General features: G+C 51.0%; 2 protein-coding genes across 6 annotated transcripts in view; both read right to left on the bottom strand.

Annotated features, from left to right (window-relative positions):
• Positions 1 to 1,209: 1,209 nt before the first annotated feature.
• Positions 1,210 to 8,988, bottom strand: LOC132507424 (cytochrome P450 26C1). Its single transcript, XM_060126799.1, has 6 exons — positions 8,785 to 8,988; positions 8,038 to 8,262; positions 7,272 to 7,547; positions 5,725 to 5,883; positions 3,519 to 3,848; positions 1,210 to 1,587 (listed from the first exon to the last, which is right to left on the bottom strand). The coding sequence occupies exons 1-6, from the start codon at positions 8,986 to 8,988 to the stop codon at positions 1,210 to 1,212; spliced, it is 1,572 nt and encodes a 523-aa protein (XP_059982782.1).
• A 1,713-nt stretch (positions 8,989 to 10,701) lies between these two features.
• EXOC6 (exocyst complex component 6) overlaps positions 10,702 to 14,923 on the bottom strand; it is a 205,402-nt gene continuing 201,180 nt past the window's right edge. For all 5 annotated transcript variants that reach the window (XM_060126179.1, XM_060126181.1, XM_060126180.1 and 2 more), the window contains 2 exons: positions 13,053 to 13,165; positions 10,702 to 11,978 (listed from right to left, as the gene is read on the bottom strand). In XM_060126179.1, the coding sequence (XP_059982162.1) occupies positions 11,846 to 11,978; positions 13,053 to 13,165 (246 nt within the window). In that variant the 3' untranslated portion in view covers positions 10,702 to 11,845. The remainder of the gene's footprint in view (positions 11,979 to 13,052; positions 13,166 to 14,923) is intronic.

Below are 14,923 nucleotides of genomic sequence, written 5' to 3'. Positions count from 1 at the left end.
CAATCTAGGGATCGCGTTGAAAGGGTAAAAGGCCAAGAGCTTCGCAGCAGCCACAGGCCTGGGAGCTGGAACAGGGAGTAAGTGATGGGGGTGGAGGAGAGCACTGGCTGAGTGGTCCAGTCTCTCGCCTCAGTTTCTCCCCTGTAATAAAGGTGGTTGAAGCGGTAAACCAGGATGTCCCTGCAGCCAACTACCCTGGAGATAATTCACAGCCCAGCTCCCTGGAGCTATGCTCAAGAGAGAAGTTCCAGCAGCCTGGACCCCAGGCTGCCCCAGTTCCTCGTCTCTCTCTGGATATATGCAGGGTAGGTCCTTCTGGGGGAAGGGGAGGGGGTCTTTCCTGAGTCTCCCTCCCCCCTCATCCCATTTTCCCACCAGGGAGCAGCTGCCCAGCCAAGCTGTAGCCCCCTCACCCAACTATTGCCAGGAAACTATTTCTTGGCCCTTCTGTTTTGGGTACAAATACCTCGAACGTCTTTATGTCTCAATCTCCCATGAAAATAATCCAGCCTTAAAGAGTCCTCTCGTTTGCCTATTCTCCCTTGTATAAACGGAAAGATTAAACGTGTTCTTGAACTAGGAATTTTTCTTTTAAGAAATCGCCAGCAGAATCCGGCAGTGTTGAGCCTGTTTAGAGCCCTGGAAGCGCCCACCGTTCTGGGTTTCTGCCGAGACCTGCAGAGTGGCTAGGGCGCACCCGGCGGAGGCCAGCTGCCTGAAGGCCTTCCGTTGGGCGCCTTCTCGGTGTCTTCCTATGGCCCAAAGCCAGGCCAGAGATGCGCTCCCGGCGTCCCCTCTTCCTCGCGACCGTTGCAGGTCCCGCATTGTTCTACGGCCCAATCCTCCCCTAGCAAGCCTCCCCACGGCCCTGCAATCCATGCCTCCTCCCGGGCTTGGCTTCTAGTGGAGATGTTCCCTCCATCCCTGCTTTGAAATCCTGGGAAGGGCTTAAAAGACTTGGCCCACCACCTTTCCTTCCTCAGGGTGCGTGCGGAGGGCAGGAGGCACCTTCCCACTGGCCAGGGCACTTCTCCAGTGCGGTGGCGGTGGCTCGCGCGTCTCCTCCCGCAGAGTCCGGCACAGAGCCGCATTCAGTAACCGTTTGGTGAACTAGAGAGTGCGCCCGACCCGGTACTGGGGAAAGGCAGATGCGCGGCTCCGCAAGTGCTCCGCTGCCACTGGCCAAGTCAGGTTCCGCGGCGCAGCGGGTCAGAGGCGTCGCCCATCCTGCGCAGCCGAAGGCGCAAGCGGGTGGAAAAAGAGCCGAAGACCGTCCACCGGGTGCACGATGGGCACGGTCTGCATGGCGGGGAAGGCAGGCGTGGCCAGCTCCCAGCGCGCCGTGCGCACCAGCTCCACCGCGAGCAGCTGGAGCACGGTCTGCGCCAGCTCCTGGCCGAGACAGCTGCGCGCACCGCCGCCGAACGGGATATAATGGAAGCGGCCGGCGGCGCCCCGCGCATCCTCGCCCTCAGTACCGAAGCGCTCTGGGTCGAAGCCCTCAGGCGGGCTGCGGTACACCGCGGCCGTCTCGTGCGTGTCCCGGATGCTGTACATCACGTTCCAGCCCTTGGGGATTTGGTAGCCCTGCGGGGAGGTGAGGAGACCCGCCTGACCACGAGGCACCCGGAAACCCAGCCCGAACCGATCCTCCACCTGGGGTATATCAAACAGGCTTCCGAAAACAAGCAGAGAGGCGCGTCTAACCCGGAAGCTACCGCTCTGCATACCCATATCAGCTCCTTCCCTGGTGAGCTGTGTGACGATGGGCTAAATGCTCAATCTCTGAGCCTCAGTTTCTTAAATGATAAAGTGAGAACAAAATGCCCATCTTGTTGTGAGGATTCAAATAACGGGTCTGGCCATATATATTAGTGGTCAGTAAATGTGCTCTATTATTTGTTTCACTGTTTTGTTTTTGTCTTTTTTGTTCTCACGTTAGATCGGGAGACGTAAATTCTAGTCCTGCACCCACCAGTTGCCTGGGGCAGAACAGTGCCAACGACAGCTCCTTTATGGTCATCTCAATTTTACAGCTCTTCTTGGGACTCAACTGAAAACTGCCTCTCTGTCCTCGCCACCCATCAGTTGTACAGTAATGTTCAGATCAGGCAGCCACACTCTAAAAAGGTGCACATGACAATTAAATTGTTGGAAGGCAGCTTTCATGTTCCCTTTGCTCACCTCCAACTTTTTCAGCGAATCCACTTTTGAGATGTCTTCCAGCCTCGAGCATCCTGCTTCCCTTGCCTGAACAGCTTCGGGAGGCTCTCACAGGCAAACAGATCTTGGAATCACCAAGGCGCTCTCCCTCTCCTCTCTAGGCCTGTTTTCCCATCTGGAACCTGGAGGATGGCTAAGACTCCTGCCTCTATTCACCCTAGTGGTCCAGTGCCCTTCTCCTGTGGTTTCTCTAAGGTCTTGCACCCCAGCGCCTGCATGACGTCTGAATTCCAAGATTCAGCATCCACGACACTTCTAAACCCCTCACCAATCCACCTACCTTTGTCTGGGCCATCCCCTCCCAGTGATGTGCTGTCCCCATCCTAACCCGTCACTGTTCCAGTTCAAATGCCAGCTCCCAAAATGTTTTGGTTTCATTCAGCTAGAGATCAGTCTCTTCTTCACACCAGTTTGTGATGAAGTTGCTGGCTCTGACCCCCTTTCTTTCCATGACAGCAACTCAGGGGCACAATCCCATTCCCTTAGGGGTCCTCAAATCCTGGTATGCAATGCACTAGGGACATTTGCTGTTTAGCTTAAAGTAAGGGTCAGGGAAGGAGGCGCCCACTCTGCCTGGAGCCGCCCAGAGACTGGGCTGGTGGTAGGGGGGATGCAGGGGCAGCCATTCAGGCAAACACCTTCAGTTTAGCGGCGCTAGGGCTCCCCTCCCCCGATGCTGCCACTGCGAAGCACAGCCGGGCCCCACCTGGAGTCAAAGATGGAAGGGACCAAGGCAGCTTCCTTCCAGAGAGTAAACTGAGGCCCAGAGTGAGAAGGAAACTGCCCAGGGTCATAAAGAGATGGAGCCAGTCCTAGACCTTAACTTTCATTGTCCAGCTCATGCCAACCTGATCATACCCCATACTTTAATTAGCCCGCTTCCCTGGAATCCGGCCTCAGCCGGAGGCCTGGACTGGTAACAGTGATTAATCCCTTTTTCTTGTGAGGGAGCCAGATAAATGGAATACGGGACATAGTGGGGGTCTCTCTTTGTGCCCCACCCAGCCTCACTGGCTGAAAAGCGGGTGCTGGGCGGAGAAAAGGATGTTTTTATTCTAAAACTCGGCTCTAACTGATTCACCCGGACCACTGCCAAAAGCTGAAGTGTACGGGGTCCCTAACTTTGCTTTGCTGCCTCAACCGTGGTTCCCGGGAAATGGAAGAGGATTCAGCCCATTTTCCAGGAGGGAAAGCGGAGGGCCGGAGAGGGGAAGAGCAGAGAGCTCGGTCCTTACCCCTACCCCACCTTCCCGCGGCCGGCGGCAGGGGCGGGGCGGGCGGCGCGGTGCACTTACGTCGAGCTCGAAGGTGCGCAGGGCTGTCCGGTAGCCCCCGGACACGGGCGGCAGGAGGCGCAGCACCTCCTTGACCACGCAGCCGACGTAGCGCAGGCGGCCGAGCGCCGCCAGGCTGAGGTCGGGCTCACAGCCGCAGTTGGCCGGGGGCCCAGCGCCGCCCCCTGAGGCCGCCGGCACGCAGCCGCACGCGCGCCCCAGCCCCTGCGCCGCCAGCTCCTGCCGGATCTTGGCGATGGCCGCCGGGTGCTGCAGGAGTAGCAGGACGAGGGACGTGCTGGCACTGGCCGTGGTGAAGAAGGCGGCGAAGAGGAGCTCCACAGCTGACTCCTGCAAGACAGCCCGGGAGCGCTGAGTCTCCATTAGCCGGTTCTCGGCCTCGTGGCCCCCTAACTGAGGCGCAGGGGCCCCATATTTGCCGTTGCACACAGGCCAGAGCGCCGGGTGCTCCCGTGGCGCGGCTAGCTGTGCAGGTCCTGGAGTCGATTGAATCCCAAGTCCGACACTTGGGGAAGCCACAGATAGCAACGAGCAAGAGGAGGATCTATCCACTTGCCGTGGGAGGTTCCCAAAGATAATGCCAGGCACTTTGTGTACTGTTCTTAGCGCTTTACGTGTATTAACTCATTCGATACTCACCCCGATCCTGTGCGGCACAATGCCCGTTTTACTGAGGCTCTGAGAGGTGCTCGAGGTCCCTGCCGTCACCAGTCCCAGTAGCCGAGCTGGGAGTCCAGCGCTCTTAACCATGCAGTGCTGCCTACAGCGCTGCCGACAACCCCAGCTGGGCGCCCTGACAGTAACGGCAGTGGAACTGACCAAGGCACCAGCAGCAGCGCCAGCCTCCCACCAACGCAAGCATCGGGCTCCTCCTGCTTAGCGGTGGTCCCAGTGACTAAACCTCTTCCTGGTGTGCACTGCCTGCCTCTGCCCTCCCAACTCCCCGTGTGCTGTCTTCCTTCCTTGCAGCACCCAGTTTGTGTTTACACACTGATTGATGTTATTATAGGATGAATATGTACCCCTCCCGTCTCACACCTCGAGGGCAAGGGCTATAGTTTGCTCACTGCTGTATCCCCAGGCCCAGCATGGAGCCTGGCACTGAATAGGTAGATAATAATATGTGTGGAATGAATGACCTGATCCAAGGCTAACTGCCTGCCCTGCACAAGATGGGGAGCTAGGACAGAGACCTTGGGGCTCCAAGGTCCTCCCTGGCCAGCCAGAACTGAAGATTTCTGGCCAGTGGGTCCCTTCCTGAGAACCTGGAGGGTGTTGTCACCAGCTCCCCAGCCCTGCCAAGGCTGAGGGACCATCCACTTCTTTCCATATTACTCCCCTTCCCAGCCCAGAACTGCTCCTATCCACTGGCTCCCCCATGACTCAAGAGCCCCCTGCTCATCTGTTTCTAACTCCTTTGACTCTTCCAGACTTCACAACCACCCAGGAGTCAGGAAAGAGATTATTAGTCCCATTCTTGGAGAAGAAACTCAGGCTGAGTGAGCCCCACCCTTCAGTGGCTGGCTAGTGGAAAGTGGGAAATTGAGGCCCCGAAGGCTTGAGGTGTTCCCATTTCTAACTTCCCTGCCCCCCAACCTCTCCACTCCTTTTTGGGTTCTCGAGCAGGTGGGTCCAGGGACCACTCCAAAGCTTCCCTCCTTACCTCCACTGTATGTGCACTATGCATACATGGGGAGGGGCTCTAATTCTCCAGGAGATTCTGCAGTGGCAACAGACAGGTAGAGAGGTGCCAGGTGCCAAGGTGGCTCATGGAAGTGTAGATTTGGGGAGGAAGAGGGGAGCTTCAAGGAGACTGTGGAATTTAGCCCTGAACCCTTAGGGTTTGTAGAGAAAAGGGGTGAAGAGAGCTTCATAGGCAGGGGGACAGCAGAGGCAAAGGCATGGAGTGACAGAGAAGTGGGGGAGGGGGAGAGCTGTTTGCTGCCAGAACCGGTAAGGGAGGGCCTAGGATTCGTGCCATGGACTCTCCTCTGAAAGGGATGGTGACTGGCCCAAGGCCACAGAGATAGTGGGTGCAGCTGAGCCATAAGTGGAACCCAGGTCTCCTCTTTCCCCTCGCCCTGAGGAGTGCCTGTGGCTCAAAGTGGGCCCCAACAGGATACAGCTCCATTGCTCCAGGAGGCAGCATGTGTGTAGAGACCTGCTAGAAATGCAAAGAGGGGAGGAGAAATGTCCCGCCACCCACCTTCAGCTCCTGCACTGAGAGCTCATGGCCCAGCTCCCTAGTGCTGTGTATGATCCCGTCGAGGGCATCGCCTGGCTCCGCAGCAGCCTTGTCTTCATGAAGCTTCTCTGCAATGGCCTCCTCCAGGTGCCGATGCAGCTGGTCCCGTGCCCGGATGCCCTGATGTGCAGGGAGAGACGGGAGGTGGGGCAGGAAGGCTGAGGGGACCAGCCCTGGTCACCTACCCCCAAAATCTTCCCAGTGCTGGTCTGGCTCTGCTGAGATCCTGGTGTTAAAAGTTTCCCAGCTTAGCTCCATGCCTGGCACATAGAAGGGGCTCAATAAATGCTTAGGAATTTGTCCCCACACACCATTCTCTCTTGATCACAAGCCCCCTTTGGGGCAAGGCAAACAGTTACTGTCCTCCTGATGGGAGGATGCTGAGGCTCAGAGAGGTCAAGCCATTATCCAGAGTCACACAGCTGTCAAGTGTCCATGTCTGGCACAGAACCCTGCCAGGGAGTCAGTCCATTGTCCTTTCCCTGCACAAGGCTCAGGCAGGGGCAGTGGGCACCAGTGCAGAGAGAAAGGGACACCCTGATGCACTCAGGAAAGCTCTGGCTTAAAGGACACTATTGGAAGTCTAAACATTTAGCCTTTGCAAGGGGTAGGCAAGAGGGCTGGGGTGGCCCTCCAGAGTTCAGGGAGCAAGCACAGCGAAAGCGTCTGCCTGGGGAAGCATTTTGAGCACTTGGGCTTTTTAGTCAGGGGAGATGGGGTTCAAATCCTGCCCCCCTCCCTACTAGCTGTGTGATCTTGGGTAAGTCATTTAACGTCTCTGAGCTTCAGTTTCTTCATCAATAAAATGAGAATAATAATATTTTGCAGACTGAGAGGATTAAATCAGAAAATGTACCCAAGGCAATCAGCGCATATAGCATATACGTTTATACATAACTATTATTTTTATTCAGGTGACGAAAACCAGGGCATCAGCACAATAAGAAGCCCCAGTTCGGTTGCTCTCTGGGCCCAGCCCATCGCTCTGAAGTTTGAAGAGGACATGGTTCTCTGATCCGGAAACTAGCGGGCCTGGGGCCGCAGGCGGGGAGCCGGTACCCACCCGTCTCCAGCTGGCGCCGGGCTGGGTCGGGGGGGGGGGGTGGGGGGGTGGTGGGGGTGGGCGGGGGCGGGGGGCGTGTCTGCGGCCCTAGTGCTCCCATCCATTCCGCAGCCACGGGGCTTCCAAAGAGGCGCTGGAGGCCAGGGCAGGAGGCGCCGCTCTGGGGAGGGGCTGAGACGACTGGCTGGGCGCCCGCCACCAATACCCAACGTCGGGGAAGCCGGCGGCTGCTGGGGCTGGAGCCCATTCCTCAGGCGTGACCCAGAGAGGGTGGGTGGCCCGCCGCGGGTCACACAGAGAGTCAGGACAGAGGCCAGCCCCGACGCCCACCGCCACACCACGCCGCCTCCCCACACTGTGCAGAGCCTCCATCTCCCAGCAGAGGTGACGCCTGTGGCACACCGAGGGAGCCCCAAAGGGAAGGTTTGGGGAGGGGCGGCAGTACCTTGCGCAGGCCACTGAAGGGCACATCTAGGGGCAGCGAGAAGAGGTTCTCCACGAACTGCTCGAAGGTCCGGGCCAGCTCCGAGCACTGCGCCTCGTCTAGCCGCAGCCCCAGTAGGATGCGCGCAGCCATGCGAAAGGTGAGCGCTTTGGCGGCCTCATAGACAGCGACCGGCCCGCGGGTCGCGCACCAGGAGCGCACCTCACGCCGCAGCGCCCCCTGCAGGCGAGGCACGTAGCGCTCCAGCGCCGCGCGGTTAAACACTCGCGCCAGGATCTGTGGGGAGTGCGCGGGGTCAGCCTTGGCAGCCGTCCGGCTCCCTCTGCTCCACGACTCCATAGGAGCCAAAAGGCCAATTTCGGCCTGTCTCCTCTTCTAAGAGACCCGGACCCAAATGTGTTGGGTTTTGCTCTCGCCATTCCCTCTAGTTCTTTTCTGATGTACACAGTCCCTCCCATCCATCCAGGCTACAGGGGCCACCTCCTCCAGGAAGTCGTCGCTAACCCTCTCTAAGTTTGAATTTCCAGCGCTTCTGGTATCAGAATCGCATAAGATCGAAGGTGAAAGGACCTTTAAGTCCCAGTCCTGGCCTTATAAACCAAAGCCGGAGAAGGTAAGGGACTGGCCCAATGGCACCCACTTGTTAGTCAGGGGCCCTGGCCAGGTTCACAGTGTACCCGTAACACCTCGCCCCGGCCTGGCCCACGGTAGGTTCTCTGAAACCGCGGGTCTGACGTCCCGACGGCACCTTCTGTTTTAGGCTCACCTTGCGCCGCTGCCGGTGCGGCTCGCCAACCGCGCCGAGCAGTGTGTGCGAGCCCAGTAGGATGTGCGCGCTCTGCGGCCACTGGCTGCGCACAAGGCGGTGCTCGCCCAGCAAGATTGTGCGCACGTTCTCGGCGCCGCTCACGCGGATCACCGGCCTGCCCAGCAGGTGCGTCTTGAACACTGTCCCGTAGCGCTCCCGGCGGGAGCTGTGGAAGCGCGAGCCCTGCGAGCCAGGAGCGAAGAGGGATGGGGCCGCTGGGCCTCAGCTGAGGATCTAGCCCAGGCCTCCCAACTGCCGCTTGATAAAAACCTCCTGCTCTAGGCTGGCGCCTTACTCTTTACAAAACAGTCTCAAATGGGCCTCGTGACTACCCTACGGTAATGTATATGCTTCTGTTCCCATTGGTGAGATGAGGAAACTGAGACTCAGAATGGGGACACAAGCGCCAAAGAGCTCACTGCTGAGACTTGCTCCTGACTCCTGATTCTATGGTGGCAGGACATAGGGTCCTGGAACCCCTCTGTACACCCCCGCGTTTTGTCGGTACTTAAGTTGCGTTGGAGAGTACGCCAGTGACATACGATCCCTTCGAGGGAGCAGCTGGGCAAAGGTCAGGGCCGTGTATGCTCCCTGGGGCCCTGGGCGACAGGAAGAGGCTGGCTACGAACCCTGGGAACATTGAGAACCAGCGGGGGATAGGGAAGAAGGGGCCATATTGGGGTGCGGAAACGACGAACTGCTCACCTGAACTAACCAATGCAGCGTTTCCCCGAAGAAGGGCCAGCCCATGGAACCTTTGGGCAGGGGCAGGGCAGAGGCTCGGTCCCGGCTCAGCGTCCAGCGGAGGGTCCAGAGGTGCTGGGCCAGGCTGAGCAGCAGGCCCGCGCACAGGAGAGCGGTGCCCGCCGCCCCCAGCACCGACAGGCAGCTCAGCCCCCAGGGGAGCATGGCGAGCCTGCCGGGACCAGGCCACTCCGAGCGCAGGAGGCGCAGGAACTGCGGCGCCGGCAGCACGCAGTGTTCACCTTGTTCTGTCCGGAAAGGGCCTGGGGCTTGGGGACCAAAACCGAGATTTACAACCTCGGACAAGGACTTCGCTCTAAAAGCAGACGGGCAGCGGAGGGCAGCAGTGACCACGCGCCCTTAGGAAACGTGCCTTCATCGAGACCCGCGCGCTCAGGACTTTTCCCGGAGTCCGACGGCTCCCGGGCCAAAACGCAACCCCCTTGCGCGGGCGCCGGCTGCCTGGGGACCGCTCGAACCTCCCATCTCCCACCTCCCCTGGTCAGCACTCCTTCGATAGAAGCAGCGAAGGAGGGCAAAGAAAGGAGCAACTCACCGGTGTTGCCAACCAGGGTTGCGCGCACCCGGACTGTAGACCCCCGCCCACCTCTCTCTTCTCCAGCCTTTTAACCCTTTTCGGCCCACCCAGGCCACATTTATATAGATATTGGCTCCCTCCCTACGGATTGATACCGATTCACACGACGTGACCCGCCTCTGCATATTTAAAGCGCTCCACGCAGAGTAATGATTGGAGGCGGTGGGCAGCGGCGCGTTCTCCGAGGGGTTGGAGTGGGGAGTGGCAGCCGCTGCGGCGCTACGGCTAAGCCGGGGGCCGTGCCCCGCGCAGATCCTCGGGCGGGGCCTGCAGTTTCGCGCCAAGAACCTCCCGGCTCCCAGCAGGAGCTCGGAGGGTGGACTGACCAAGCGCACGGAGCTAATGCGGGCTCTCTCTGGGATCCCCACCCTCGAACTTCCAGGTGCCTCGTCCCCTCCCGGCACTCCAAGCCTAAAGGGCTGGGGGTTCTCCCCTTTGCTCTGCTTCTGTTTCAGGGAAACTGCGGTCTTCGATGCCTACCTTGGCATCGCAAGCCCTGATGGCCGGGGTTGAGAATCTCGACATCCCCACCCCTCCGAGGTCTCTGATCTACCACTTCCAGAATCCTTCAAAAGATGATAGTGTCACTGCTTCTCAAAGCTTCACAGAGACTCCCTAATCCCACGAGGAGCAGATATCCCCCGGCGCCTTTCGGGACTCGAGGACCAAATTCACTGTCCCCTCCCGCTTCGTATCCTTCTCACCCCATCAGTCTACATGATTGCTTCTTGGGGCTTTTTGTGGGACCCGAAATGCCCCAGGACTCGGGCGTCCCAGTCCCTACAGCGCAACCCGAGGGGTGCGGGGTGTGTGTGTGTGCAGGGTGCTTGTTTTCCTGCAAACAGTAAAGCGAACTCCTCAAGACCATCACCGCTGAGGACCCACAGTGGTCTGCTCCAAGCAGTACAAAGGAGGCGTCTCTCCGAATCTGGGGACGCCTCATCCCAAGCCGGGAGACGTCCCTAGTGACCTGGAGAGCTGGGTAAGGCACTGGAGGGTCACTACATTCCAGTCCTCAAAGAGAACTAGCAGCTCACGGCTTCTCTGGTAACTTCCAGATTGTATTGTCCCTGGAATTACCATATTTTCCATGTAATATTTTTTAAAACGTTAAATACTTTAGGATAAGAGACGGTCAAGGGAATAAGTGCTTATTTTCTTTGTTTTGGTGACACTCCCATTCCAATAACTAGGGAATAATAGCCCTTCTGAAGAAAGCAGTTGTTTTAAGTCAGGAAGCTCTAAATAGATGCAGTATCACTGAATTTCCAACAACTTGCTCAACCTTTTTAATATTTAATCACAAAATCAAGAAAAGTACATATAATTCTTTGCACTTATTTTACAGAGTCAAATAAAAGTTTCTTACAGGCATAAATCCTGAAAATGCAAAAGGATTATTCAGCATAAATACAATGAAGAGAAAGTAAGGATCAGATTGTTATTACCATCTGGACCACAGTACTTTACACAGTAAAATGTACATTCATTTTAGGTTTTCCAGAGTTCGTTTGGTTTGGCTTGTTTCCACAGTGAGGACACGGTACTGAGGTCTGCTCTTTGAAGAAAGTAACCTGACCCCTGTGGTAACTTCTGTGTGTAGGAACACATCTCTCCTAGCACAAGCGGCACCTGAAGTGGTTAGCCCCACTTAGTTTCTGTCCTTCTAACTTGAACCAAACCAAACCAAACCAAACCAAACCAAACCAAATAAATGGGGCCAGCTACAAACACTATAGTTAGAAATATTAACCCTGCTGAACAGAAACACCTTGCATCTTTAGAAAATCAAATTCCTTTTCTTCATATTCAGATTAAATTAAACCACCCAAGTAGAACAAATAATTCAAATTCTTATTGGGTTAAATTAAGTTTGACTTCAGGGACCTTTAAAGATTTATAGTTCCTCCCTCGAAATCAGCAGAATTAGAAATTTTAGTCTATTTAAATAATATTGAGGTGAAAATTAAAGCTAGAAGTCAGAAAATGACAGTGAAAGATCAGACATAATTTCATTCCCAAACCAGATACTGGAAAACAAACAAAAAACAAAACAGAAAAATCATTCAAGTCTAAGTAGAAAAAACACCAATACACAGAGGCATAAGTTCTTCTAATGTATTTATACAATCAGTTTCATAGATAATTTTTGACCTGATTTATATATTAGTTTTGCCTTTTTTCCCTAGAAGTGAAAAAAAAATTAATGCCAGGTTTTCCATATATAAAATATTATTCAGCTATTTAAAAATCCATACAAATGATATTTATAATTCTTTCTTGTTTAAGCTCTCTCATCAGTGTCTTTTCTCTACTGTATTTTTGAATTCTGCAAACAACTTTCTGTATCATGACCAGTGCCTGTTAGAGATCAATGCTGAGACACCATGGATTTGGTGTCACTGAGTGCAAGCAATGTGAAGTTTATGTGTGCTGGGACATACCATTCACCAAACTTCTCAGCTGTTTCACAACTGTCTCTATCAACTTCTGTTTGTCTCGATCATTCTTCCTGAATTGAGCAAATATATTGTTCTTTTTGCTAGTATCCTTCATCCTAGGAATATACGTGAATGAAGAAGATTAGAAAAGGAAATTAAAAGCTATACTGTCACAAGTGAAGTATCTTGGCATGCTCTGGATTATCTCACACTAATCCTATGCTTGAAAAATATACTTCAAAGAAAATAGGTACTACTAATAGAATTACAGAGAAAGCAACCACACAAAATATTAGTACGTAAATCTAAAGCAAGTTTCCTTACGTGATACTATTTTCTAACATCATTCCATAAAGTATGCTAAAATACATACCCTCTATAGACTCTGCAAATCACACTCATAGCAAGACAAGGTGAAAGGAAAAATAATATTAGAAAATTTAAAGCAGTAATTTGTTTGCCTCAGTGGTGTTTCATGGCATTGTAAAACAAGCTTACATTTATTTAAAATAGTTCCTTATGTCCTCTCAAATCAAATACACCACAGATATTTTGAAATGTGGGGAAATAATATACACTTTTAATTCAAAAATTGAAAATTTTAATAGTGATGCTTAAAATGAAATATGGTAAGAGTGAAAAGAAAACCTGCCACATAAAAGAAGGAAAAGTAACACCTACACTTGTTTTACTTTTAATTGGATGAGACGCACCAGTAAGTGTTCTGTTACTTCAGTTTTTAAAATATCATTTTTTTGAAACGCACACCTCTCTCCCTGTAAAGAATCCAAGCCCATCATGTTAGGATCTAGACAGCACTGGTGGCAAACATTCCAATCCCTAACTACGTTTTACAAAATACTTTCTTTCCTGTGTTACAGTATTAAAAAAAAAAAAGTTCCAATTCTCACTTACCTGCAGTAAACATATTTCTAAAGCCAATTAGGTCAGATATTGAGGATACAATAGGAAAAATGTTTTGTCTGTATCAACATAAACAAATCTCATATAAAAGTACACAACACTGAAGGCGAGAAAGAAAGAGGCTTATGTTTTGATCATTAAAATGAACTGAACTTTTAAGTTCCATATAGACATTTCTCTTTTGATAAAAATTTCTAGTTCTTCAATTATCACTGAATCACAAAATGCTAAAATGGTATGCAAAAACGTCTGCGGAATATACTCACTTCTCCAAAAGAGTAAGGGCTGTGCTTGGATTCACCCGAAGGTACTTAGAAGCTGGCTGACCGTAATCAGCTAGATAAGTAGACCAATCCCAAACCATAAACAGGTCAAGGAGCTGAGGAAGATGGGGAAAAATGTTAAAGCAACTTTTGACTATTTATCCACAGCTAATACATAAAAGATATGCTACTCCTGATCCATTTTAATATGACCTGCTTCTCAGATGCAACAGAATAAGGAATCTCATTTTTAAAACTTCATTAACTATATTTTATAACCAACATAGTGTATAATATCTTTTCACTTTTCAAATTACTAAAATTGTCAGGCCTTGCCTTTCTAATAAAATACTTAATTGCATTTTCAAATAATTGTAAAATAATGAAAACAGTTATATAATTATATTAACACGTACTGAGGTATAGAGATTTAATCTTTACACATTATTCAGTTCATACTCAAATTTAGTTAATGAGGGTTGCTGTTACTAACTGAAGAATTTTAAAGAAATTAAATTGAACCTTTTTTTCTAAAAAGAGGTTAAGTATGTTTACCTTTCAAAGAAGTCGTTTGCACCTAGACTTTTCCCAAAGTAATTTAAACCGAAAAGCTCAGATAATCTCAACGAAGTGCATTAAACAACCTCTTCTGGATTCTCCCTGGTGATAGATCCTCAGTAGTGTTATGAAATGAGGCCTTCAGGACTCAGCCTGTTAACTCTAGGCAATCATTTTGTATAAACAAACAACAACAAAAAGGAAACCTTCTTGTTTTCCGTAGTGTTTTAAAATTGACTATTTGCTTTATAATCTCCAGTTAGAATTGTTGTCAAATATGGAAGTAATCTTTTAAAAGCAATGCAGTGCCTAAACCAAAGCACAAAACTCCTTATCCAACTTTAAAACCCTAATCCCCTTTAAGCTATTTAAAACCAACTTCCTATCCCCATTTGAATTGTTTCAGAAAGATAAATGTTTTACTTACTACCTTCCTTCGGTTTTTATATTACTTTTTGTTTTAGCTCACTTTATAAGTAAGGGGTGTATTGGTTTTGCTTTCAAATGAAGCAAGTATTTGTATTTACTCATAGGATATGTGAGCCAACCCACTGGCTCTGAGAGGGATAAAATTTCTGGGGTGGTTAAAACCTACAGAAAGTTAGAAGAAAGTTACAAGAAACTAGCTCTTCCTTAGGAAGATGATGGACTTGTTTGACTCTTCCCATCCAATATACAGCTACTAATAGAGACTTTCTTGTACAAAGCAGAAAATTCTATAATGAAAATATTTACTACTAATATTAAAAGCCACACTATTTTCTTTCGGGCAACATTCTAGGCCATACCAGCCATACCAAAAGTTAAAACACTGGTACAGAAACTACACTGAGACAATGTTAAAAGAACACAGTTTTAAAAAGAAAAGGGAACATATTTCAAGTTCTGTGTAATTTTTGACTCTTGCTTAGCAACAAGTACATTTTCCCCTTCTTTCACAAGGAGGAAAAGTTACTTTCTACACTCTGCAGTGAAAATGTAAATTAGTATAACTTCTCTGGAATGTGAATTTGCAGTATGTATTTAAGAACCTTATAAAAATGGCCATTCCTTTTGATTCAGTAATCCTACTTCTAGGAATCTAACTTCAGTAGACAGTAATAAAGGTAGATAAAAACTTATGAACAAATATATTAATCTCAAAAATGTTACTTGTGTTATCAAAAATTGAAGGAAAAAAACCCACTGAAAACAGCTTAAATCTCAGTATTAAGACAATGGTTAAGTAGTGAGGTATATCTATCTATAAAGACAAGTATCATGTGGTTATTCAAATTGATGCTTACACAGAATTTTAAATAGCTTGGGAAGTTTAT

The sequence above is a fragment of the Lagenorhynchus albirostris genome, chromosome 16 (assembly GCF_949774975.1).
Source record: "Lagenorhynchus albirostris chromosome 16, mLagAlb1.1, whole genome shotgun sequence".
NCBI classification, from domain to species: Eukaryota; Metazoa; Chordata; class Mammalia; order Artiodactyla; family Delphinidae; genus Lagenorhynchus; species Lagenorhynchus albirostris.
Note: the sequence above shows the minus strand (reverse complement) of the source record. Positions and strands in the feature narration are given on the sequence as shown.

What these genes read in the sequence shown, in the direction of transcription:
- LOC132507424 (XM_060126799.1), bottom strand. Translation starts at nt 8,988, where the DNA reads ATGCTCCCCTGGGGGCTGAGCTGCCTGTCGGTGCTGGGGGCGGCGGGC. An exon ending in CGCTGCATTGGTTAGTTCAG is followed by an intron (nt 8,263 to 8,784) that starts GTGAGCAGTTCG and finishes CCTGGCTCGCAG; the next exon opens with GGCTCGCGCTTCCACAGCTC. An exon ending in CCTTCAGTGGCCTGCGCAAG is followed by an intron (nt 5,884 to 7,271) that starts GTACTGCCGCCC and finishes CCTGCACATCAG; the next exon opens with GGCATCCGGGCACGGGACCA.